The 27186-nt window shown below is 32.7% G+C and overlaps 2 protein-coding genes across 3 annotated transcripts; both read left to right on the forward strand.

Moving 5' to 3' along the window:
* Window positions 1–620: 620 nt before the first annotated feature.
* Window positions 621–5536, forward strand: LOC145621321 (boron transporter 4-like). Of its 2 annotated transcripts, none has more exons than XM_081676060.1 (13): window positions 621–756; window positions 1483–1617; window positions 1723–1805; window positions 1960–2152; window positions 2255–2393; window positions 2511–2843; window positions 2975–3148; window positions 3253–3348; window positions 3432–3548; window positions 3631–3959; window positions 4159–4438; window positions 4531–4641; window positions 5071–5536. In XM_081676060.1, exons 2-13 carry the CDS (start codon window positions 1493–1495, stop codon window positions 5080–5082), a joined length of 1992 nt encoding a protein of 663 aa, XP_081532186.1. In that variant the 5' UTR covers window positions 621–756; window positions 1483–1492; the 3' UTR covers window positions 5083–5536. The 2 variants fall into 2 exon arrangements, with proteins under 2 accessions (XP_081532186.1, XP_081532187.1); XM_081676061.1 differs by having other exon boundaries at window positions 627–756; window positions 1487–1617.
* A 6257-nt stretch (window positions 5537–11793) lies between these two features.
* On the forward strand, window positions 11794–16066 carry LOC145621583 (boron transporter 4-like). The gene is made up of 13 exons (XM_081676306.1): window positions 11794–11827; window positions 12249–12368; window positions 12512–12594; window positions 12729–12921; window positions 13018–13156; window positions 13258–13590; window positions 13778–13951; window positions 14047–14142; window positions 14245–14361; window positions 14480–14799; window positions 15102–15385; window positions 15480–15586; window positions 15695–16066. Exons 2-13 carry the CDS (start codon window positions 12274–12276, stop codon window positions 15728–15730), a joined length of 1977 nt encoding a protein of 658 aa, XP_081532432.1. The 5' UTR covers window positions 11794–11827; window positions 12249–12273; the 3' UTR covers window positions 15731–16066.
* Window positions 16067–27186: the final 11120 nt, after the last annotated feature.

Here is a 27186-nt window from a genome sequence, read left to right on the forward strand (position 1 = left end):
AACAATGAAATTTTGGCTTCCCACTCATGAGCATTAGAAAAAATGCCCATGGGTAAATCTTCAAATGCCCATAGCAATGACAAAAATTAATTGCTACAGTAGTGTGGGCCATGGTACCAAATCATCAAAAAAATAAAAGAAAAAAAAATAAATTATGTGATGATAGTAATACTTTAGGAGAGAGAAAAATAGGACAGAGAATGGTGTGGGTTTTTTCTTAGCCCATGAGTGTGTGAGAAGTTGTAGAAAAAAATACGCATAAGAAAAAGTGAAAAAGAGGAGTGAGAAAGTGGGTAGAGAGATAATGACATTTTTTTTATTTGCCCATGAATGAGAGTGGTGTAAGAATACTAAGTACTCCGTAGAATAGTAGACAAATAGAGTGATTGGTGAATTTGCATCAAAAAATAGAGTGATTAGTGAGTAGAAACAGAGTAGGAGTGACAGCTAATTAGCTCGTAAAACGCGCACAAATTTGTTTACACTCAAACATGAAAAAAACACACCAACAAAACAAAGCCAACACCACACTCCAAGAATTTCTGTAACTTTCACAGAAAATGGACCCCACTTCCAGTTCATGTACTCGTAATAAAAACATTTGCAGTACTACTGTACAACTCCAAGCGCGGGTCTTTTTAAACCTCCCATCTTACATTATCACTCCTTCCTCATTTCTCTCTCTACATTCCTCACTTTCTAGTCAGAGAAAACTTCCGACACCGGCAACATTTTCCGACAACCTCGTCTTACGTTGTATGTCCACTTTCACTTACTCACTTACCAATTTCTTTACTTAATTTTGTAGTACTTGTATTACTCCGTATTTCTTTCGTCTCTAAATGTTGTTTCTAATTTGACGGCCGTCGGTGGGCGGTCGTAGGATTAATGTATAATTCACTAACACACATGTGATTGATGACTTGATGTGAATGTGATTTTTTTTTTAATTTATGAATTTTCAGGGGAATTATTATGAGTATGACATTTTTTAGGAAGAAACCGTGTATCTAAAAGTTCATCGGATCCTTTTTCATGGAAAGATTCACTTTTGCCTTTTTCTTCTTTGTTCATTTCACTAGCACATGATTTTAATTTTCATTTATAAAAGTATGACTTTTCTTTTGTAACTTTCAGTACGAGTAATAAATAATACTCCGTATTTGTTTAGAATATGCGTGATAAAATTACGTGTCAATTGCTGTATCTTAAGAAAGAATAGATAAGTCAGTAGAGTACAACCTTTAGATCTTGTAATTACCAATAAATATCTTGGTAAGATTTGCAATTCTTGCTGAAATCAACAACAATGATGCATAATATTTAGGTTAATTCATAATTGTTTTTTTTTTTTTAAAAAAAAAAAAACCTTTTCACAATTTGTTAATCACAATGAACTGCCTAAGCTAAAGTACCTCATTTTGATGTTAATAATTTTGTTGAATACAAGTTAAATTGTGTTTTAAATTTCTTTGGATGAAGGTAGATTACAATGTTAGAAGCAAGATTAGGACTTGGGAAAATGAGGCCACCATTACAGGGAATTGCAAATGATATTAATGGAAGATTGGCATGTTATAAACAAGATTGGACTGCTGGTATTCGATCTGGATTCGGGTATTTTTCGGGTTTTTCACATCCATATATGAATCCAATTAAGTGTAACTTAAATTTTGATCAATTCTTTCAAGTATATGATTTTTTCTTAATTTTGGAGTGTAGGATACTAGCCCCAACTACGTTCATCTTCTTTGCTTCTGCTCTTCCTGTCATAGCTTTTGGGGAACAACTCAGCAGAGACACAGGTGCTTACTCGATTACTCGATTTTACTCTGACTCTTCATTTCACCTAAGTACCTGTGTTAGATACTCGACACTTAAAAAGAACGAAAAAAAAGAAGAATTTATAGGTTAATTTTGATGTTTATTGTTTTTTTTTTTTACTACTTGTAAATGTAGATGGAAGCTTGAGCACAGTTGAGACTTTAGCTTCAACAGCAATATGTGGGATTATACAATCTATAATTGGTGGACAGCCTCTTTTAATAGTTGGGGTTGCAGAACCAACTGTGATTATGTATTCTTACCTCTACAAATTCGCCCAAGGGCGGCCCGATTTGGGCAAACAACTTTATCTGGCTTGGGCAGGATGGTATAATTTTAACATTTTTTCGAACATTTCTTAAGAACATGATGATTTTGGTATAAGGTTGATTAATCTTTGAATATGTGTTTTTTGTTTTCGTTTTCACAGGGTTTGTGTATGGACTGCCCTCATATTGATTCTTCTTTCGATATTCAATGTTGCTGCGATCATCAATCGGTTCACCAGGGTTGCTGGGGAGCTCTTTGGGATGTTGATAACTGTGCTTTTTATCCAAGAGGCAATCAAGGTGCTTAATTTAAGTACATATCTGATTATTTGATCAGGCAAACTAAGGAGCTTATGTTAATGTGCTACATTGTTCACATGAGTTTTATATAGTGTTCTTATAATGCTGTTTTTCTAGGGAGCTGTGAGTGAGTTTGGAATCCCCAAAGCTGAGGATCCTCGTGAAGTGAAATTCCAGTTCCAGTGGCGTTATGTAAATGGGTTGCTGGGGATCTTGTTTACCTTTGGTCTTATTTCAACGGCCTTAAAGAGCCGTAGGGCAAGATCATGGTGGTATGGTACAGGCCGTATGAGGAACCTCATTGCAGATTACGGGGTTCCTTTCATGGTTGTGGTTTGGACTGCCATATCTTTTAGCGTCCCTAAAGGTGTTCCAGAGGGAGTCCCTCGTAGGCTCTATAGTCCTCTTCCTTGGCAATCTGAATCCTTGTACCACTGGACTGTTGTCAAGGTTATCACTCGTAATTCAATATCACATTTAATGTGTTGCTGTCTTTGCACCATTGGATCAGTTCTAAGTTGCCAGGATATTCTCTAAGATTATAGTTGGTTTTTAACTTGTGAAATTATTTTCAAATACAGGATATGGCTAAGGTGCCTGTTGTATACGTCTTTGCTGCGATAATTCCTGCTGTGATGGTGGCGGGGCTCTATTTTTTTGACCATAGTGTTGCTTCACAACTAGCACAACAAAAGGAATTCAATCTGAGAAAACCTTCTGCTTACCACTATGACATCTTGGTGCTTGGTTTTATGGTATGTTATATATGTAATGACCTGATTTTTTAAACATTATATCTCAATGAAGTCGATTAGAGTGACTGATACACATCCCATATAATTTGGTTGCTCCATTTTAGACATTGCTTTGTGGACTGATTGGACTCCCTCCATCAAACGGTGTCCTTCCACAATCTCCTATGCATACTAAGAGCCTTGCTACTCTCAAGAAGCATGTAAGTGTGTTCCTGTGGAAATGAACTTGTTAATAAGTTAATTCGTTAATTCACTGACCTTAAATAATGTACACTATTTACAGCTGATTGGGAAGAAGATGGTAGAGTCTGCGAAACAAAATATAAAGAATAATGCTAGCAGTACTGAAATATATGGCCAGATGCAGGATATTTTCATTGAAATGGATCAAAGTTCAGATGTAAGCTTTCAAGATACTAACATGAGATAGTTTATTGTTAAAAAATTGGATGATGTTGGACAATAACATTTTCTTTGTTCAGCCTCGTCAAGTTGCCAAAGAGCTTAGTGAACTGAAACAAGCAGTCATGAAGGGAGACAACAAAGAAGGAAAGGACAACAGTATAGCCAGTACTTTTAGACTTGATCACATCGATGCTTATTTGCCAGTTAGAGTCAACGAGCAGAGAGTTAGTAACCTCTTACAGTCGGTCCTTGTAGCAGGCTCTGTATTTGCTATGCCCGTGATCAAATTGATACCTACCTCGGTTCTTTGGGGATACTTTGCATATATGGCCATTGACAGTCTTCCTGGAAGCCAGTTCTGGGAAAGAATCCTCCTCCTTTTCATCACACCATCCAGACGATACAAGTAAGTTTCAATTGATATACTAAACCTGAAGTACATTCCAAGTGGTCTAATACAAATGATGGTTTTAAGCTTCCTAGATAAAAATCGTGGCACTTGTAAAGTGCAATCTGGAACTGGAAACGATACTTAATAAGTTTTTATGTTAACTTGAACCCTGTATCGAAATCTGATCTGGTTGATTCAAAACCAATTGATGCAGGATTCTGGATGAAGCTCATGCTTCATATGTGGAATCAGTGCCCTTCAAAAGCATTGCTGCGTTCACACTATTTCAGATTGTGTACTTGATGATCTGCTTTGGGATTACTTGGATACCGATTGCTGGGATTCTTTTCCCCTTGCCATTCTTCTTTCTCATAAGCATACGACAACATATTCTCCCGAAGATGTTTCATCCAATTCATCTGCAAGAATTGGATGCTGCTGAGTATGAAGAGATTGTTGCTACACCAAGACGTAATCTAAGCTTATCTTTCAAGGTGATTCAAGCTCTATCCATCTCCTATTTCTCGATCTTGGTAATTATATATATGAGGGCAACAATTTGACATCATTTATTACTGATTTACAGAGAGAAACTCCTGAAGATGAACCGGTGGGAGATGATGGTGAGATACTAGACGAACTAACAACCAGCAGAGGGGAGTTCAAGATCAGAACCGTGAGCTTTAAAAATCCACAGGTGAGAATTATATTTGCTTCCTTCTGCTGTCTATTTCCTGCAAACATTATTTTTTATTGTTTTGAAAGAAGACCGGGTTGATTTTACTATATATATAAACTCCAACCAAAACCTTCCTTTCGGATGAATAGAACACATGTAGATGGGGGGTGGGGGAAAGAAGCATAAGGAACAACATGAAATCCTCGCCCTAGTCCCACCACAGCAAAAAATGCATAACCCGGCCTATCCTAGCTGAAAAAAACTCCCTGATGCCCTGGTAATCTGGTATTGTGCATTTTCATTGATTTGCTAGCTACTTAGTCTGAGACATGTATTCTACTCTAGTTGATGACACATTCTATTTGGGTATGATTGCCTCTTTTCTTAGTTGGGTTGATTAGTGAGAACTATTTCTTATATGAATGTGTCGTACGTGCTAATTTTCAGGTTCATCCTTAAGTGAGAGCTCATCCACAATGAAGTACTAATACTCTAATAGTATAGTAAAAGCAAGCAGGGAAGGTTGACAATGATAGTCAGAAGATATACCATTTTGGAAAAAGAGGGGGATCGGACTGACTTTGCATCAGGAAGCTGAAAACTTAGAAAAACCAAAAACTATACGAAACAATTCATTCTTTGTAGAAATCAGTAAAAATCTGTGCTAGGACTTAGGATGGAGATATCATGTCATTTTGTGAGTAACATGCTTTCCAAATTCTATAGGAGTAGCCAATGACATCTTAGCGAATTCGTTAATATTGAGGTTGTAGGTACATTAGATCCTAAGATTGGATCTCCCTTCATTATAGTTCATTTTTCATGGATTACTGTATTATATGATCAATTCCCTAACAAAAATCTTAAGCTTCCTCTATAAGTCTACTTTTTCTGGTAAACTTGCTTGTTGATTTTCTGAATGTGTTTCTAGTTGTAAGACCCCTAAGAATCTCTGAATGTGTTTTGCAATGAACTGGTTGAATGTCCGATGTGATTTTCTTTTTACAATGTGGGTATGGGTTGCCCAGGCTAAGCTGTTAAGGCTCCTAGATAAGCGATAATATATTCTGTTCGTCTCATTTACTTCTTCATTTGATCCGAAAAATTCTCAAAATACTACCTCCGGTTCAAATTACTCGCAACTTTGGAATATTTTATGTCTCACAAATAATACTCCAAAGTTGCGAGTAATTTGGACCGGAGGTAATATATTTCAGTAAGGCAAGAAAAATGAGATTGAGCGCGTAATACTTAGTACAGTGTTGGACTACTGATCCCTCTCCACATAGAAGCGAGTAATGGGTTGGGCTTGCAAAGACTGGCAACACTTGTTTCATGGGCCTAGTTCTTGCTAAAATCTGATACTTGGGCCTGATGTCTAAATTCTCTGACCCAATATCACATTAGTGGTCCGTGTCATTGCCCTTGAAACATGGCATGTAAGCTGATGTGGGAATGTGGGATAGTAAAGTGAGTTTTATTTGCAACAATACAGATCATCCTATTGTGAGGAGGCGTTGGTTCAAGACCATGCAATAGTTACTCTTATACTACCTCCGTTAATTGTTATTAGCAACTTATTAGGGGTATTATTTGTGAGATATAAAAAATTCCAAAGCTACAGATATCAATTAACGGAGGTAGTATATTACCCCTCACATACATAGTTCAATCAACACACCAATTTTCTAATTCAATGAATACGAATTTAGTTTGAAATATCAATTGCTCTTATTGTAAGTTATTACTATCTCCGTTACATATTATTTGCAAGTTGTAACGAATAGACATTTTCCCTCTCTACTTTATGTCAAATTGTTGCAAATAATATGTAACGGAGGTTGTACATTATATGTTTATATTTGGTCCAAATTCAATCAAACGGCGTATGAGTCATACCAACAACATATGATCTTATTAATTAAAACATGAATATGTATGAATGTCTGAAACAAGGGAACAATTAACAATGCAAATCTCAATGCTGACAAGTTACAATCCGAAAAGAAAAAAGCACTTTGAAGGAAACAACTCAAATAAATAGACAATTTGCTAAAGTCTCTTTTTCTCACAATTCCTTTCACATATGATAACTAGGGTGAATTTGGAAATCATACTTTTTGAGTTGCAATCCACTTGATATATTTCAATTAGTATGCATGTTGTATCACAATTCACAAAAGTTTGATTCAATTGTGTACTACTAATAGTATATTCCTCTATAACATCAATTATGAGGAACAAAGTATGATCACAATAACAACAATTATGGTAGAACAACGATCATCTTAGGTAAATAAAGTTCACCTAGGTCCTACATGCTTAAGTTTTATTTTACCATTTAACATCATATAATAATAATGTTATCTTTTTCGATCGCATCTTCGTTAAAAAAATCCAGCAACCATTCTTATATTAGTACGAGTATTATCTGCCTCGAATAATAACTTGTGTTGATGTTTTACACTTTATGCTAGTTAAGAGTTCAGATTTAGTTTATTCAATACAACTCGCCACAATTTAGGGCATGTTCACATTTATTGAAATGTGAACTGGACTGAACTGAGCTGAGCTAAACATAATTGTTTATGAGAGAAGGAAATTAGGAATTGAACTGAGTTGAACTGAACTGAACTAAACTGAACTGAAATTAAGCTGAAGTGAAGAAGTCCTAACTATGAATAATATGTATGCAAGATATTTTTTTTGCTAAAAGTTGGCTTGATAATGTCAAAAGTATAATCTTTCACGACCCTTCCCATGTAGAGAAACATAAAGATGAAAAACAAAATAAAAATCAAAGTATCAATTAGTTTAAATGAGATACTTTGGAAAGTGGACTAGTTGAGGTCAATTGGTCCATCTTAATCGAAGTTAGTTTTTTTTTTCCCCCCCTCTTTTTTGGTCAGTCAGTCAGTCAAATTCCAATTTTATTGCACACCAGCATTGAATAAAACTGGTACATTACATGTTTTCTTACAATAGATTCAGACTTTAACATTTTTTTTTTTTGGTGGAAGACAACATTTATGATTCACCATCACCGCAACCACAAGAAAAGTAAAACTAAAACATACGAGTACGAAAAAAAATAGGTGGAAATTAATGCAAATTGATAGATTATCTAATACTTGCACCAAAAAATCTATAGCATACAAGGTGATAGTACTCCGATCCATGGAATTAATTCTAATCTAATATATATATATAAAGGGGAGTTTATTTTATTCCCGAGTTTTTAGAGAGCCACGTAGGATTTAATTTTCTTAGCGCGCCACGTAGGAATGTAGGATTATATTAAATAATTCAAATTCCACGTAAGCAAAATTGACAAAATATTTTTAAGTTTAAATGAATTAAATATAAAATATTATCTCTTGATATTAAGAATTTTATCTAAATATGCAACAAATTTTAGCACATAAATACAAAAAAATATATTTCAGAAAATTCAAACAAACCGTGCATCACACGGGTTTCATCTAGTATGTCAATATTATTGTAAAGACGTAACATTCTCATTTGTTTATTTTGTGACAACAATAATTTGTTATTCAGGTATAAGAGAATTAATCATATCCCGCCGATTAGTAAAATCAACTTCGTAAGTTAAAAGTTATTTGACCAACCATTTCATATGTATACATAGTAAGTGATATCGATTAGTAAAATCAACTAATCTACAATCTATAACCTAAAAGAAGGTTAGAGTCCACTTCACAAGATCAAAGGAGGTTTCATCCCAAAACCATATGGCAATAGGAGGAGTAGCCCCTTAGCCTTATAAAGTGATTAACTCTCTCATCTTAAACCAATGTGGGACTCTTACATGTGTTACTTGGTGGGATATACTTCAACAGTAAACATGGTGCTGTGTGTTTAAGTTTGTGCTCATTAACACAATTTGTTCGCGTAAGCTATAGCTATCATGTTGGGAGATAGGAACAACCATATATGGCCAGCTAACTCACTGAATGTCCAAAAAAATGTGATCGTCAATTAAATGGTATAATTGTTATAATCAAATCGGGAATTATACACTCATACAAGTAATATTATGATGACTGTGACCAGTAATAACTGTATACTGAAACAAACATGCAAACTCTATTTGTATATGAAAATGCTTAGGGTGCCTACCCCCAAATTTAGTAATGCTTTATATTCATATGCACCAATTCAATATAATGCACATGATCCATCTTATGTTGATTCTTGTATCATATCAACTTCAAACTTTAAATGGTATCATTCCTTTATTCAGCTAGGATATTTACATTGGGACATCATCAATTTCAAATGTATAATTGCATATTATATACACATACTTCCTCTATTTCAAATTAATTGACACATTTCTATTATAATATTTGTCAATGGATAAATTTAATCGTAAATATCTCTAATTATCAATTAGTCAGTATTTTAAAAGTTGATATTTTGAACGTACACATTGAGAGGTATCTAATAAGATCTCACATGACTATTTGTTTATCTATCTAAAAAATAACAAAATCTAGTCAAAGGAAGAAAGAATTAAAAAAAAATTAAGCTAAGATGAATAACAATGCATGCATTTTCATGGAAAGAGTCTTTTTTGAAAATTCTTCGATTTAGAGAGAATTTTTTATGCTCTACAGGGTATGTAATTATTACTTTGTCCCTCAATGTTTTTTAAGTTTTACACTTTGACTTTTTCACTATTCATAAATGGTTTTAACTTGATTAATTTACTAATATTTAAAAAGCAAATGTTATTGTATGATACATTGTTGGATTCGTTATAAATTATACTTTCATATTACAAAATTTCCTATGATTTTAGTAGCATATAATTAGATAAATTTATGTCAAAGTCGTGTCTCAGCATGCATGTTTGGTTAAACTGTAACACTTATCAAAATACGGAGAGAGTGATAGAAAATTCCAAGGAATTATTAAAATTAGCTAATGCGACCTTTTTTTTTTTTTAGATTTTATTTTTTAATTTTTTAAAGAGCAAAGGTATGTACACGAGTGCTTATAATCTTCTTAATACCAATGATAATTCCATTACCAAATAAAAAATAAAAAAAGGTGTGGTCACACATTTATAAACGATATGATTAAGAATTTTATTTTACCATCAACAACTCTTAGGTTGGTTATGCATATGATTTTCATTTCTCAACTACTTTAATCCTCTTCTCTTATAACAAATGCATGAATATGGAAATTTCCACTCAAGAATAATTTAGTACCAATTTCATGAATATGAAAGTGACCATTTTCATTTCAGCACCATAGTATAGTATACTAGTATAGGCTGCTGATTTTCAACACATTTAAACGTTTGGTAAATGCTAGAGTTGTAGCATTATGTTCACAACCATGAGGTAGACGTGAAATTAAGTAGAGTATATCAAGACGATTACCCTCCTAAACTGTTAGAGATAAACCAATTCGTAATATATAATTTTAATTAACTATAGAAAAAAAATCAAATGATTTAATATAAATTATTAGTTATGATCTTGCAATTTTCATAATTTGTTATTCTCTGCCCATCTTTATTGCTACACATGCTTTTTACTCGATTTTTGGGGAATTAGAAGTGTAGATAATAATAGTTGTGAGGTCTAATTTTATACTACCTCCGTTTCATATTTTTGCAACTTTGTGATATTATTTGTGAGATATAAAATATTTCAAAGTTGCAAAAAATATGAAACGGATGTAGTAGAAAAAGTAGTAAGAAAAAATAATACAAAGTTTGGAAAGTAATTTACTAATTTTTGTTATTCAAAAGGGATAAATGCATACAAATGGCCAACAAATAAAAGTAAAGACTAAAGAGTAGTCTAATTACTTTTTTAAAAGACCCTAGAAATAATTAATTTGTACGGAGTATAAGTAGGGTGATTGAAAGAATACTTTCCATGACATTTCACTTGGGGGAAAAATGAAGGTATGAAGTTTGCGTTTTGGTTATAATTTTCCAATAGACTAAACACTGTAGATTTAATGAAGTTAACTCTAACATTGATTTTCTGTTCTAGCTAGTTTTTAAAGTTTCACAAGACTTTTAATACCCGAACATTGAACAAGTCTACCACTTTTACGTATAATGGACTCTATAACACGGAACATTGTGACAACTATTAAACAAAGTGAATGCTCTAGCAAGACCAAGCCATCTTTAAAATGAAATAATTGAAAGTGTATAAAAAGTTTAACCAATAACTATGTTTCAATTGCTGAATAAAGCATACAAAATTTTTGCTCCTTTTAATATTATACTATAATAGCTTAAATATAAACCAACTACTATCTCCATGTCCATCCTTCCACTCCTTAAACTAATTTAGGACCCTGTCTATTAGAATACCAATTGGAAGAAGCCCCCCATTTATCACCTTGATAAACACAATTGTTTATCAATTGCTACGTAAAATGGTAAATAAATCAACTAAAAAAATATATATATATATAACTGACATTTTTTGTAATAACATCAACAATTGTCAATAAAAAATCCCATATTTTTGTAGTCAGCTCATCGTTAATTCCTACAATATCATTTCTTATCACATACACTTAAAAATCTCATTCATCTTACCTCCTACTTCTACACAAAAACCCTACCATAAATCCACAATTAGCCAAAAAAAAAAAAAAAAAAAAAAAAAAAAAAAAAAAAAACTCCATATGACAGCTATCACTCACAAGTCATAACAAATTACAGTAATAATCTCCAAATCAAATTTATGAAAAAAAAACCATAAATTCCATTCTAAGTACAACAAAATAAGAATCTCCTATGAAATGAGAAATGGGCCCACATTGATACATAACACTAGCAGCGCGGGTCTTTTTAAACCTCCTTTCTCACTTGCTCCTACTCTTCAACGCTAACATCACTTCAATAACCGTCGTCCGACGCTTTTTTCCGGCGAAAAACCACGTCGTAAATTTCTCTATCTCTCTCCTCATCACATCGTTTATTTTTATTTATTTATTATTATTTTCTTTAAAGTCGTTTTTATTACTTTTAGGAGTAAATATTTTACAGCTAGCATGAATAATAAAGATTTCATCATGATTTTATTAAATGTCATTTTATTTCGTTTATTTACATTATTATTGTTAGTATTATATTTATTTTTTTTGGTACAATGTTTTCTTTGGTCAATTTTTTATAGCTTTTTCTTCGGAAAATTTATGGGTATCCTGTTTTTTCTTTAATTTTTTTCTTTCTGTTTGTGTCAATTTTCTTAGTGATTTTGTTTTTAGTATCTTGAAGAATATAGAAAAAACGCGTATCTGATTTTTCACTGATTTTTTGTTTCTTGGAAAATGTTACTTTTTTGTTAAAAAAAAAAAATTATTACGGAGTACCATTTTTGGGGTTTAATTTCTGCAACCCTTGATTTATACCTTCAATGTTGATAGGTCAGATGATTTACTAAGCAAACCCAGTTACATTGTTGAATTTTGGGTAGTTACATTTTTTTATTTCACTTAATTTTGAATAATATTACTGAGAAAAATAAATACTCAGATAAAATAATCATACTTAGTAGCTTAATTGTAGTAATTTTGTTTAACAAAATGTTGAATATTAATGGGGTATCTTTGTTTTTTAGGGAATAACTGATTGGAATTGGTATAATGAAGCAGCCATTTTATGGGATTGTAAATGATTTCCGTCGAAGATGGGCATGTTACAAGCAAGATTGGAGTGGTGGAATTCGATCCGGTTTCGGGTAATTTTGGGTTGTTTCATGTTTATATTTTCACATTCAATCTATATACATACATAAATTGCAATTGCACTTCAGATTTTTAAGTAAATTGTTGTAAAACTTTGTTCTGTTTTTTTTTTTTTTTTTTTTTGGTGGGGGTGTAGGATACTGGCACCAACTACCTATATTTTCTTTGCTTCTGCTCTTCCTGTAATAGCTTTTGGGGAGCAACTCAGCAGAGATACAGGTGATCAATTTTAAGTTATTACGACTCTTCATTTCACCCCAAGTACCCGTGTCTGATACTCGTACACTGGTTAAATGTACCACAGTTAAATGTACACTGGTTAAATGTACCTTTTGTGATTTTTCTATATGTAGATGGAAGCTTGAGCACAGTTGAAACATTAGCATCAACAGCAATATGTGGGATAATTCACTCAATAATTGGTGGGCAGCCTCTTTTGATAGTTGGGGTTGCAGAACCAACTGTGATCATGTACTCTTATCTCTATAACTTTGCCAAAGGGCGGTCGGGTTTGGGAAAGGAACTTTACCTTGCTTGGGCAGGATGGTATGTATATGATTGACATATACCAAGTATGCTTAAAAAAACATGATGTTTGATATGTAGTTGCTGATATTTTAATGTTGCTGTATTTTTTGTCAGGGTTTGTGTGTGGACTGCCCTCATGTTGATCTGTCTTTCGATACTCAATGTTGCTACAATCATTAAACGGTTTACAAGAGTTGCTGGGGAGCTCTTTGGGATGTTGATTACTGTTCTTTTCTTCCAAGAAGCCATCAAAGTACTCTAACAACTTGCTTAACTTGTTTGGTGTTGATACATTCTGCATTAGTACCCTGAAATTTGTGCATTCTGCTTAAACTTTCTTAATAATTATTGTAGGGAGTTGTAAGTGAATTTCGTATTCCCAAAGATGAGGATCCACACCAAGAGAAGTTTCTATTTCAGTGGCGATATGCCAATGGATTACTTGGAATAATATTTACTGTTGGTGTTTTTGTAATGGCCTTAAAGAGCCGTAGAGCAAGGACATGGCGCTATGGTACAGGTCGTATGAGGAGCTTCATTGCAGATTATGGAGTTCCATTGATGGTTGTGCTTTGGACTGCCTTGTCATTCAGCGTTCCTTCTGGAGTTCCAAAGGGTGTACCTAGAAGGCTCTATAGTCCTCTGCCTTGGCAGTCTAAGTCTGTGTACCATTGGAGTGTAGTCAAGGTAATCATTTAATATGCAATCACTAAACTTTTGCTGCTTTTTGTTGGATTTCTAAGTCTGCGTACCATGGGAGTAGGAATTGTTGGATTTCTGATAGAAGTGTTTTGTAACATCTTTGTTTCAATTTACTTAGAATTGCTTCCTTCTACCACTTATCTAAATGGATTTTAGTAAAACTTAAATGCAGGATATGGTTAGGGTGCCAATAGCTTATATCTTTGCTGCCATCATTCCTGCTCTGATGGTTGCAGGGCTGTACTTTTTCGACCATAGTGTTGCTTCACAACTAGCTCAGCAAAAGGAATTTAATCTGAAAAAACCTTCTGCCTACCATTATGACATTCTGGTGCTTGGATTTACGGTATGTTAACTAAATAATCTGTAATTACAATTCCATTACATTGAAATTAATTGAGGTGACCAATATTCGCCTCTAAACTATGTTTTTGTTATTAGACTTTGCTTTGTGGACTACTCGGACTACCTCCATCAAATGGTGTTCTTCCACAATCTCCTATGCATACAAAGAGCCTTGCTGTCCTCAAGAGGCAGGTGAGATGTGTGGGAGTGTAGAATATCAAAGTGATTTATCATATTAAGCAATTACAGGATACAGCAACTTGTATATATCATTTGATTGTGATCTGATGACAGTTGATGGGTAGAAAAATGGTAAAATCTGCAAAGGAAAGCATACAGAAAAATGCTAGCAGCACTGAAGTATATGGTCAGATGCAGGATGTTTTCATTGAAATGGATCAAAATCCCAATGTAAGAAGTTCTCAACATGCTTGCTCATACGTCATAGGAACTTGTTAATTGAAAATAAAATCTGTTGAGTGTAGTACATGAATAGGACCAATGGACCATGATAATTCTTAATTTTCAGCCACATGAAGTTGTGAAGGAGTTGGAAGATTTGAAGCAGGCAGTTATGAATGGAGATAGCAAAGGCGGAAAGGAACACAAAGCTTTTAAACTTGAACACATTGACTACTATTTACCTGTTAGAGTCAACGAGCAAAGAGTGAGCAACATCTTACAATCAGTCCTTGTAGGATGTGCTATGTTTGCTATGCCGGTGATCAAGCTAATACCCACCTCTGTTCTATGGGGATATTTTGCATATATGGCCATTGACAGTCTCCCCGGAAGCCAGTTCTGGGAGAGAATCCTCCTCCTCTTCATTAGACCAGCAAGACGATACAAGTAAGCTTTCCAAATACTTAAAAACTAGAGTATACTCTTGTTTTGTATCTTCACAATTTGTCAGTTTTGAGGTTTCCTCAAAACAGAACAGGGTTTCAGAAATCACTTGTGGTTTTCCAGTTTAAGGCCTTGTTTTCAGAAACAAACATATGAACATTTTGGCACTTGAAAACCAAAATATAGAAACTTATGCTGATGCCAAATAAATTTTTATCATGCTGATTATGATGCTGACAACCTTAATACCTGGTATGCTATGCCAATCTGATTAGGCCTATTGATATCCATCCCATTGAATGCAGGGTTCTGGAAGAAGCTCATGCGTCGTATGTGGAATCAGTGCCTTTCAAGTGCATTGCTGCTTTCACTGTATTTCAAATCATGTACTTGTTGATATGCTTTGGAGTTACTTGGATACCGATAGCAGGAATTCTCTTCCCCTTGCCTTTTTTCATCCTCATAAGCATACGCCAACATATCCTCCCGAAGTTATTTCATCCCTTTCATCTTCAAGAACTGGACGCGGCTGGCTATGAGGAGATTGCTGGTGCACCTAGACGCTCTCATAGCATGTCTTTCAGGGTAAGCAAAAGTTGTCCACCTTTTCATACTTGAATAACTCTTGCATACTTCAAGCATATGTTGGTGACCTTCTTACTTTGATGTCTGTAATCAGGAAGGAGAAACTCCTGATGATGATGAGGGAGATGATTCTGAGATACTAGATGAATTGACGACTAGTCGAGGGGAGTTCAAGATCAGAGCTATGAGCTTTGATAATCCTCAGGTGAGAACTAAATGTGCTGCTTTGTTTTTTACTCTATCCTGTAATTTTATAACATATAGTTGTTCTTAAACTCTTATTCATTAATCCTTTTTCTTGTGCTTATTCCAGATTCATCCTCAAGAGAATAGTACTAGTTCAGAATAAAAAACACAAGCATAGTACAAGGCAGATGGAAAAGGCTAATGATGACGAAGATGATGATGAAAGATAGCTTTTATACAAAAGACATTCAGAAAGATTTTGCATAAGAAAGTTCAAACCTTGAAAAAGAGGATCAAAGAGTTATGTGAAATTTAATCGCATGCCTATGCAAGTAAGCATGCAGATTGGTAAGGAGGGGGATGTCACAATATTTTTTGGTCGAAATTCAGAAAGATGAGATGCACATACATTATAAACTCGAAAATGAACCAAGTTAGCAAGCTTTAGGAAAAAAAATTCATTGTAGAATATTGATAGGAAATTGTCTGTAAAAATTATGTGCAACTTTTTTGCTACGAAAGGAAAGAATTTTGAAAGCTTCATCTGTTTCGTTATCTGAAAAAAAAAAAAAAAAAAAAAAAAAAAGTGTCCAATTACCATACATTGAGATACATTGGAGTAGAACGTATGATAGGTTTTGTTTTTTTTTTTTTTTTTTTTTTTTTTTTTTTTTTTTTTTTGTGTGAAACAAACGTATGATGTACGGAGTATAAATTAAATTGACTAACGAATGTGAAAATGATACAGATAGATACAAATCATTTAAATGATTAAAAAATCTACTTTGTATTAGAATTATTTTTGATTGATTAAATTTCTTTATCGATGTATTATTGTATGAACATGAATTCTACAACCTTAAATATTTGTGGAAATCCAGTAAATTTATTTTGTTGGTACAAAAGTAAATCATGTATCTTGCTAACCAATGTCTCCGGGGGAGTTATATAATAAGTATTTAATTTGATAAATGATTAATAACTAATATCATTAAGTTTCTATTAATTGTATGTCTCAAAATAAGCTAAAGCTAAGTTCTCTTACTAAATTTTCTAAGATTATAATTTTTGTGTAAAGTCTACAAAAGTCATGCAGTTAAGTAACAATGGTAACGCAACCCAAAAAACCACAAGCAGGGCAAAGCATAGCCAGCCCTCCTAAGAAGATCCTCAAGTTAACATCAAACCTGTAATTAATAGACATGTAACATACCAAACCTAGCTATTACATGTGTTTTTCATCACTATATCACTATAAAAAAAAAAAAAAAAAAAAAAAAAAAAAAAAAAAAAAAAAAAAAAAAATTATAGGAAAAAAACACTAATTATTTCTAATCAGACTACATAGTAGGATATCTATTCGTTCTTAAGATTAAATATAGTAAGTGCAAAACCGTCAAACTGAAATCCATTGTTCAATAATCTGCAGAGTGTAGCCTAGCTTGTTAGACTCCATCTTGCAGCTACTTTTATTGAGCACGAACAGTTCAAAGGAAAGGAAGTATCTTTGGAAGCAGAAAAACCTTGCACCAATGAACAAATCGATGCTAACATGGACCATGGTGATCATAATACTTGAATCGAACACGTGACTGAGGCTTTTGGTAAATTCTTCAATGTGTTCTCAACTGACATCTGATTCTGATATGGAACTGCATTTCTATCTCGGGATAAGTATATGACTAGTTCCTCCAAAACTAATGCATGTCTTAGAAAAAACTTGGTTAGTACCAAATCGCGTTCTACTCCAAAGTATCTTTTTATCACTATTCTTTTGAGATGAAATCTGCAACATACAGGAATTTCATGATCTGTACTAAAAAATTCTCGTTCTCGTTCCAACACCAGTTGCTCTCTAATATTAGGACTGAATACAGATGGAACTTCATTCATATTGAATCCCTACAAAATAAACAGCTATAATAATTAGATTGCTCATATGTAATTGATACCATGTACGTAATAAGATAATACTAAAACCACACACCAACCTCTTCAAAAACAAGTGTTTCTAAGGCAGGCGAGCAATTAAGAAAGGGCAACAACACTTTGTTCCAGCAATTTAAATCAATTCTACCCAACTCTAGATGTTTAAGATTAGGAAACACCGGTAGTTGATCCTTTAAGACCTTATCATCAACATAGTCGAACACCTACAACGAACCATAGGTTAAATCAAACATTATTCCTTTTACTACAAAAGGAAGAAAACCAAATAGATAATTTTGGTTCAGGCAAATATAGAGATTGAGACATACCGGCATTAAGTAACCGCGCAATGATAAATGTTGAACATAAGACATGGGTCTAATGAGGTTAATCATTTGCTGAAAAGATTCTTGAAAAGATTCTTGCATCGACAACCCATCATAATCTAACATCTGAATTACCACCAGAAGTGCTTTAACAAGACGATGCATAATTGGGAGCGAGTAATATTTTGCTAAATCATCAGCGTAGTAAAGGTACTCCAGATTGGGAGCATTGATAAGCACCAGGTCCCTGTGAACTTCTGCAGATTCTGGATGATCATACTTAGGCACGGCTAAAGACAATCTTCGTAGGGAAGTGGATGTGTCTCTACAATGTTGAGATCGTTCGAATAGGTTGTAAATCTAAGGTCTTCAAGTACAGGGCAGCTTGAAACTAGCCTCGACAGAAAGGCATCATCAGAAATGAAATCCACGGTCAAGAGGAGCAATTTCAAGTTAGGAAGACGATAAGATGGCATGGAAAAAACATGATCGAGACCAATGTTAAGCTCAAGCTTCAACACCTCCAATGTTTCACAAGTGAAAATAGCTGGGGGCAGCTGCGCGTCACCTGGTTCCTTCACCAGAATACAGAGGTCAAGCTTCCTAAGGCCGCTACAAAGGGTCAATGGATAAGAGATCCATGCGTTTAGTTGCGGGGATTTCAAGTCAGGGAGGGAACCTTGACCACACCCACTACCAATGCAACCTTTGAAGTAGACTGTAAGAAAGTCCCCGCTGCTAACTTGAAGTCTAAACTTGGTAAGATACCGCGATTTGTGTGGTTGGAGTACATTATCAACAAAGCTCACGAAAGTGGGGAAACGTTGAATTGCATATTTGCATAGGGATGGTCCAAACAAAGAGATATATGTGAAACATCAAAGTCGAGGCTCGTGATCAAAGTCGAGGCGGTAACTTAATGCAGGTATGTCTCAATCTCTGAGTTTGTCTAAAGCTAAATTATCTTTTTGGTTTTCTTCCTTTGGTAGTAATAGGAATAATGTTTGGTTTAACCTGTGTTCGTTGTAGGTGTTCGACTATGTTTATAAAAGGGTCTTAAAAGGATCAACTGCCGGTGTTTCCTAATCTTAAATATCTAGAGTTGGGTAGAATTGCTGTGAAATGCTGGAATAAACTGTTGTTGCCCTTTCTTAAGGGCTCACCTGTCTTAGAACTCTTGTTTTCGTAGAGGTTGCATGGTGTGTGGTTTTAGTATAATCTTATTACGTACATGGTATCAATTACATATGTGCAATGTAATTAACATAGCCGTTTATTTTGTAGGGACTCACTGAGAATAAGAGTTTTGTATTCTGTCCGTCTATTAGAGAGGAACTGGTGTTGGAACGAGGATTTTTTAGTACAGATCATGAAATTCCTGTATGTTGCAGATTTCATCTCAGAAGAATAGTGATAAAGAAATACTTTGGAACAGAACATGAAGTGGTGATAACCAAGTTTTTCCTAAGACATGCATTAGTTTTGGAGAAGCTAGTCATATACTTAGCCCAAGATGAATAAGTGTTAAATTAGAGAGGAAAGTGAATAGAATGGCTTGTTTATTATTCATCAATAGGTAGAGTATTTATACAAAACCTAAGAACATAAGATAGGAAACAATCTTTCTAAAAGATATACTTAAATAATATCTTAACATATAATAAACCTAAATATATTATTCTCCTAATAAGATTCATATGGAAAATATATCACACATATTTTCCGATATTATCTCTAACAATATGCAATACCATATCAAAATCAGATGTCAGTCGAGAACACATTGAATAATTTACCAAAAGCCTCAGTCACGTGTTCGATTCAAGTATTATGATCACCATATTCATGTTAACATCTGTCTATTCATTGTGCTAGTAGTAATATTGGTGAAAGGTGTTTGTGCTTCCAAAGAAATTCCTGAAGCAAATATCAGTTGCTTTAAAAACTTTCTTAGAACTGTTTGTGCTAAAAAAAAAAAAAAAAAGCTCCAAGATGGAGTCTATAGGCTGCACTCAGCAGATTATTGAATAATGGATTTCGATTTGGTGGTTTTGCACTTACTACATTAATATTAAGATTTAAGAATGAATGAATATCCTACTATGAAGTCTGATTAGGAAAATTTAGCATTTTGTTTTCTTAGGATTTTTATGTTATAATGATAAATAGTGTGATGAAAAACACATGTAATAGGTTTGGTTTGTTACATGTCTATTACAGGTTTGATGTTAGCTTGAGGATCTTCCTAGAAGGGCTGGCTATGCTTTGCTCTGCTTGTGGTTTTCTGGGTTGTGTTACCATTGTTACTTAAATGCTCCACTTTCGTAGACTTCACACAAAAATTATAATCTTAGAAATTTAGTTAGAGAGCTTTAGCCTATTTTGAGACATAAAATTAATGGAAATTAGTTATTAATGGTGTTTCGTATAATTATCATTTATTAGGGGTACATTATTCATTTTAAATATTGCATGGATACACGATACATTTTTAAATCTTCATACACGAAACAATTTCCCTAAAATGAATTATCAAATGTGTCAATATGAAATATGGTTAAAAAGGCCAAATTCGACCATGAAAACTCTAGATTTAGAGTTTTCATCGTCCGATTTGGCCTTAAAACACCACCTGCGAAACCACCACAACACCGACGAACAAACCACGTTAGAGAGAGAAAGTTTGATTGAGAAAATGAAAGGTAAATCTGAGAGGAGAGGGGGGAGAGGGGACAAATCTTAGAGGAAAAGAAGAAAAGAGAGAAGAAAAAAAAAGTGTGCGGCCAGCCGCATATAATACTTTACCAATCTAGCATAGATAATAGTATATTGGATGCATATCATCTAGTCTAATCTAATCTAATCTAATCTAATCTAATCTAATATATATAAAGGGGAGTTTTTTCCCGAGTTTTTAGAGAGCCACGTAGGATATAATTTTCTTAGCGCGCCATGTAGGATTATAAATTTTTGTTGTAGCCAATTAAATAAGAGATTATTAGTTTCTTTAGGAATAAAATAATTCAAATGCCACGTAAGCAATATTAGCGAATGAAATTTTCAAGGTTAAATTAATTAAATATTATATATTATATTTTAATATTAGAGATTTTATCTAAATATATAACAAAGTTTAGCACATTAATACACAGAAATATTATTTTAAAAAAATCAAACAAATCATGCATCGCACGGGTTTCATCTAGTATAACTAAAATATAAAGTTAAACTTTAGCTAGACCACGAGACAACGACACTTTGCGTTACAACTTTTTGCCAAGTGTCGCGCTACTTTGGATAGATTAATATAGACTTAATAGGATTAAAAAAAAAATTAGTTCATAATTCTATTTTTTAATCAAATTTACATAGAATTGTAGGATAAAATTGTTAGTTTAGATTTTTGTTTTCGATAAATTACCAATATTATTTCATATGTACAAATTGAATTATAATATTATTCAAAAAATATTATATTAGAACTATGAATAATTATCATACATTTAATTTGTATATCATAATATTTGTTGGAGCAAAGGAAATAGTTCAAAACGTACAACATCCATTATAATAAATTCTAATTAATTAAAATAATATACTTTACAATTGAATATAATTTTATTACTGTGTAGACCTGTCATTTGGGTTTGGTCACAAGTCATTTCGAATTGAGTCATTTCAGGTTACGTGTCAGGAAATGTTCATCAACCTGGCCTAGCCAAAAGTTTTGGTTTGGGTTAACCCAGCGACCAATAGGCTTCGAACAATTTTTTATTTAATTTATTCTTTGCTAATTGTTAGAAGTTTCTAATATTTCAGGTTTGCTTTGCTTTTTTATTATTATTATTATTATTATTATTATTATTATTATTATTATTATTATTCTTTTCTTTTCTTTTCTATTATGTATTTAATCGATTATTTTCACCAACATTATTATTAGTCATTATATGCCTACTAGATAGTTTAAATTGTACAAAAACACATCAATTTCTAACTAACTAGATGAAGCTCGTGTGATGCACGGTTTGTTTGATTTTTTAAAATATTTTTTTTTATTAATGTGCTAAAATTTATTATATATTTGGATAAAATTCCTAATATCAAAAGATGATATTTAATATTTAATTAGTTTAAACTTAAAAAAAAATTATGCAGTAAATGATACTATGTTTTTTTTAAAAATGGTACTAGTTGTTTACAAAAAGTGCAAAGTAAATGATAGTGGATTACAAAATATTCTAATATTTAATATAGTAAGTGCAAAAGTGTCAAAAATATTTAATCCATTGTTCTTTCTAAAACAAATTTTAAAAAATTATATAAAATCCATTGAGCATGAACCGTTCAAAGGATTTCTTTGGAAGCACAAAAACCTTTAACCAATATCAATACCAGCATAATGAATAGATAGATGCATGCTAAAATGGACTATGGTGCATGTGCTTCAAAAAAAAAAAAAATGGACTATGGTGATCATAATACTTGAATCGAACAGGTAACTGAGGCTTTTGGTAAATTCTTCAATGTGTTCTCGACTAGCATCTTATTCTGATATGGTATTGCATTTTCATCACGGGCTAAGTAAATGACTAGCTTCTCCAAAACTAATGCCAGTCTCGGGAAAAACTTGGTTATTACCACTTTGCGTTCTAATCCAAAGTATTCCTTTATCACTATTCTTCTGAGATGAAATCTGCAACATATAGGAATTTCATGATCTGTACTAAAAAATTCTCGCTCTAACTCCAGTCTATTTTTTCTGGTAGGCAAATAAGTTTTATCAGCCTTAGTCCCTTCAGACTCATTGTGTAGTCCCTATCAAAATAAGCAACAATAATAATTAAAAACTTTGTAAAACAAGTTTCACTTAGAGTTTCAACATAACCCATATGGCCATATGTAATCGATACACCATGACACCATGTACATAAGACAATACTAAAACAACACACACACCAACCTCTTCAAAAACAAGTGTTTCTAAGACATGTGAACAGTTGAGAAAGTGCAACAACAGTTTACTCCAGCAATACTTTTCAATTCCATCCAGCTTTAGATGTTTAAGATTATGAAACACGGGCAGTTGATCCTTTAAGACATTTTCATCAACCGTATCGAATCGCTACAACCACAAGTTAGCCAACTGGTAAATTCGACAGTTCATAGAGTACAAAAATAGTACTATAATAGCATCAAACAAATTTAGAGATAGAGACATACCGGCACTAAGAAGCCATGCAACGATAAATGTTGAACATAAGATAAGGGTTTAACAAGGTTAATTATTTGCTTGATATTTTTGATAATGAATAAAAAAAATTAGTCAAACTTATTAAGGTCATGATATTTTTGAAAACTGACAACAGAAAAGTGGAAACACCTTTTTCTTTTTTCCTGTATTTGGTTTTTTGTTTTTTTTTTTAAATTTTTTTAAAAAAAACTGAAATCTGAAAACAAAAAACGATGCCAAACATGCTCTAAGTAGTTAAGTTCGTTATTAAGTTATAGCGTTATATTTTCTGATTTCCCCCCGCTTTTCCTTTAGACTCAATCGTCATTTACTTACTTTTACATCAAGAACAATCTTCTTTAAACTATTTGAATTTCTATTCAATTTTTGAATCTCTTTTGTAACATGGAAGAAGAGCTTGAACTAACATACACATCCGTTGCCTGTAAACTTCATATTCCCAATCGAATTCACATCAAATTATCAAACCAGGATGCTGAGATACTGTCATGAGGTGTATATTAATAGAGCGGATAGAGTAACTGTTGTGTTAGGGTTCGTGAGTGCACAGCGAAAGCAATTTAAAGAGGTAGAGGTTGATTAAATAAGTAGGAGAAAGATAAAGACAAAATAAGTAGTAAAGAATTGGACACACAATATTTAACGTGGGAAAAATTATCAAAAAACCCATGGAAGACGAGTGTCGAAAATAAATCCATTATATGAAAAATAGGAGAGTACAAGTATCACCCGTAATTTAGTAGGGTGAGTAATAATTCAACAATAATTCTCATTATAATAATTAAACTCACAAAGGAGTATTACAATGGATAGTGGATTATGTATGGATTATTACAAGGATAATTGTTAGAAAAGGATTTGAATGGCTTCTGTATCTTTTTTTTTTTTCAATTGCATTTTAAGAAAAAATTATAAAGTAAAAAAATTATCATTGTTCATAATTTTTCAAGACCTACACATAGACACCCATATTGATATAGTTTTATATACTTTTTCGAATTTGCTTTTTACTACCTAAATTGCTTATTTTAATTGATTAACTTTACAAACATTAATTAGTTATTTCTAATAATAAAATGAAATATAATTATAATTAAATTAAGTGTATTATTAATACAAATAGGAGAGAGAAAGTGTGATGGTAAACTTTTTTATGTCATGAGTGGATAAATTTTGGAGAAAGTATATTATATTGTGGTATAGATGATGTGGAGGAGTGAGAAAGTGGTAAAGAAAAAGAGATGGTATAAATTTTTATACCAGGAGTGATGATGGTCTAATTTTTCCGGCAATTAACATCGCTACACCTGATCGCAGGCGGTATGGATTCGAATATCATCTATATCGCTACTTTTATCATGGTTGGGACGATTTCGTCGACGATCACCACCAACAATTGCGACCAGGATATAAAATTTACATTTCTTGGCACAATGAAAAGTATCTAATGTTGATACGACCGGTTAATGTTCCACCGGCGCCGGAGCGGCAGATTGTTACTGTGGAAACGTCTAAAAAGCGGCGAAGGACCGATAACAAAGAATCTAAAAAACAAAAACCACAGCAAGCTGGGGTAAATTCTCTAATCTATGTTATTAATTTTGTGCTGAGCGATTTGATCTTTTTTTTCAAGATTTGGATTTTTGTATTTTAGTTAATAATTTGATTAGATTAGAATTTTGGTGATTTGGGTTTTTTGTGTTTTAAAATCATTATATTTGGTTCAATAATGGGAAAATGCAATGTTTATTGAAATTTCGGCATGAGATACAGTGTATTGAATAATGACTTTTAATTGGGGGAACTTCAAAAACAAAATTAGAGGGAAAAAAATGGAAAATATGATCTTAGTGTCTGTATTGAGTAACAAATGATATTCTGATGTTTATAATACTATTTAAAATGTTGTTGCTCATCATCATACATAACCTTCTATTTATAGGCCTAGATGTGAAGGTTGTATAATGTACCCGAAACTTCTACGTTAAACTAGTGTAACACTAGTCTAAATTATTCTAGGATAAACTCTCGTAGATTTTTCTTAAGTAATGTCTATCTGGTAATATTAGACATGCCTTTCAAAAAAAAAAGGTTATATTAGACATAATTCTAGAATTTAGTAATATTACATACTACTAGATTTTTCTAGGATATTTACAATAGATAGTTATTCTAGATTTTTCAAGATTAATATTTTAACACTCTCCCTTAATCTGAATCTTGAACTCTAAGTTGTCTTCTGAACTCGATAAAATAATCTTATTACGTACATGGTATCAATTACATATGGGCAATGTAATTAACATATATAGCAATTTATTTTGTAGGGACTCACTGAGAATGAAAGTTCTGTATTCCGTCCGTCTATTAGAGAGGAACTAGTGTTGGAACGAGGATTTTTTAGTACAGATCATGCAAATCCTGTATGTTGCAGATTTCATCTCAGAAGAATAGTGATAAAGAAGTACTTTGGAATAGAACACAAAGTGGTGATAACCAAGTTTTTCCTAAGACATGCATTAGTTTTGGAGAAGCTAGTCACATACTTAGCCCGAGATGAATATGCTATACCATATCAAAGTCAGATATCAGTCGAGAACACATTGAAGAATTCACCAAAAGCCTCAGTCTTATGGTCACCATAGTCCATATATGTAATATCCCGTATTTTCTAATTAATTAATTAAGAATTATTTTATAAAAAGGGTATTTTAGTAAATTCATTATTTGGAGCCAAAATAATATTTGAATTTTGGCGCTAAATATAAGTATTTAATCATTTGAATAATTAATTATTTTCGGATTTCTAAATTAATAATATAGGTTTAATTATCTTTTTTAAGGTCGGTCCATATTTTATTATACTAACTATTCAAGAGAAATATGTAATATACATTATGTATTTAACTAATTTTATATTATCAAAAATATTTATTTATTCAATTATTTTATTATTATTTTCGTTTTTATATTAAAAATAAATAAATAAACATAATTGTGAAACGTGATTTGATCATGATTTGAAGAGTGATTGTTATCATTTTAGTTTGTTAATTATTATATTTTAAATTAACCTCTAATTCTCTTCTTCATTATCTCATTTTGTTCCTATCTTTCTTCTCCCAACCATATGTATATCTATTTAAATTTTCTTATCTTTTAACCCAACTATTAATCTAGACTCAATTTGATTCAAGTACCTCAACCCCAAAAACTTATCACATTTTCTAGTAATCATATCACACCTTAAGCTCTATCCTTTCTACACCCTAAACACTATAAATAGACCCTTAGGGGAATATTTACTCTTCCTAATGCGCTATGGGTAATTCTTCTCACTTATTCACACCAATTCTCTACTTTTCTTCTCCTCTATTTACACAAATAATCTCGTTTATCTTTGAAGTCAATTTTCTTATAAGGAAGATAAAAAAGAGGAGAGAGAAAATTTTGAATGGAGAAGAAAACATAGCGTACGGATATGCTAAAATCTCCTCAAATCTCCTCATCTCTCTATGTTTTCTTCTCCATTCAAAATTTTCTCTCTCCTCTTTTTTTCTTTCCTTAGGGCATGCTTGGATTGGAGGTAATACATTAAGGGGGTAATAAAAGTCAAACTAAGCAAAATGAATGTGAAAATAGGGAAGAAGGAGATAGTGATGGTGTGATTGTAAGAAAATTATGTAGTGATGGTATGGTGTGAGATGAAGAAAGAAGAATCAATAACCTCATTTTGGGGGTAATAGTTACACTAGGGGGAGGGTGGGTAACTATTACCCTCATTATGAGAGTAATAATTCCTCCATCTCTCTCTTTTCCTCATGGCACAACTAGTTTAATTCATTTGTAAGCACCATGTCTCCTACAACAACACCTCTAATTACTTTTGTTTTTTCAAGTTTGACTTTTATTACCCCCTTAATGTTTTACTCCCAATCCAAGCATGCCCTTATAAGTAAATTTTCTTTCTTACCTCACTTTCCTTCAATCTTTAAACTTGTTTATCCTCCTATTTTGAATATGCTCCACTTCCTTACCATTGTAGCATTCTTCGTCGCGATCGTCACCATTTTCTCTTTCCTCTGTTTTCTACAATATTATGGATTTAGT

Source organism: Chenopodium album, chromosome 27 (assembly GCF_948465745.1).
Source record: "Chenopodium album chromosome 27, dcCheAlbu1.1, whole genome shotgun sequence".
Taxonomy (NCBI): Eukaryota; Viridiplantae; Streptophyta; class Magnoliopsida; order Caryophyllales; family Amaranthaceae; genus Chenopodium; species Chenopodium album.

Bases quoted from the DNA above. Each gene is read 5' to 3' on its own strand.
- LOC145621321 (XM_081676060.1), top strand. From the start codon at position 1,493: ATGTTAGAAGCAAGATTAGGACTTGGGAAAATGAGGCCACCATTACAG. The intron at 2,153-2,254 runs GTATAATTTTAA...TCGTTTTCACAG, and splicing joins TATCTGGCTTGGGCAGGATG to GGTTTGTGTATGGACTGCCC. The intron at 4,439-4,530 runs GTGATTCAAGCT...ACTGATTTACAG, and splicing joins ATCTAAGCTTATCTTTCAAG to AGAGAAACTCCTGAAGATGA.
- LOC145621583 (XM_081676306.1), top strand. From the start codon at position 12,274: ATGAAGCAGCCATTTTATGGGATTGTAAATGATTTCCGTCGAAGATGG. The intron at 12,369-12,511 runs GTAATTTTGGGT...GTGGGGGTGTAG, and splicing joins GGAATTCGATCCGGTTTCGG to GATACTGGCACCAACTACCT. The intron at 12,595-12,728 runs GTGATCAATTTT...TTCTATATGTAG, and splicing joins GCAACTCAGCAGAGATACAG to ATGGAAGCTTGAGCACAGTT.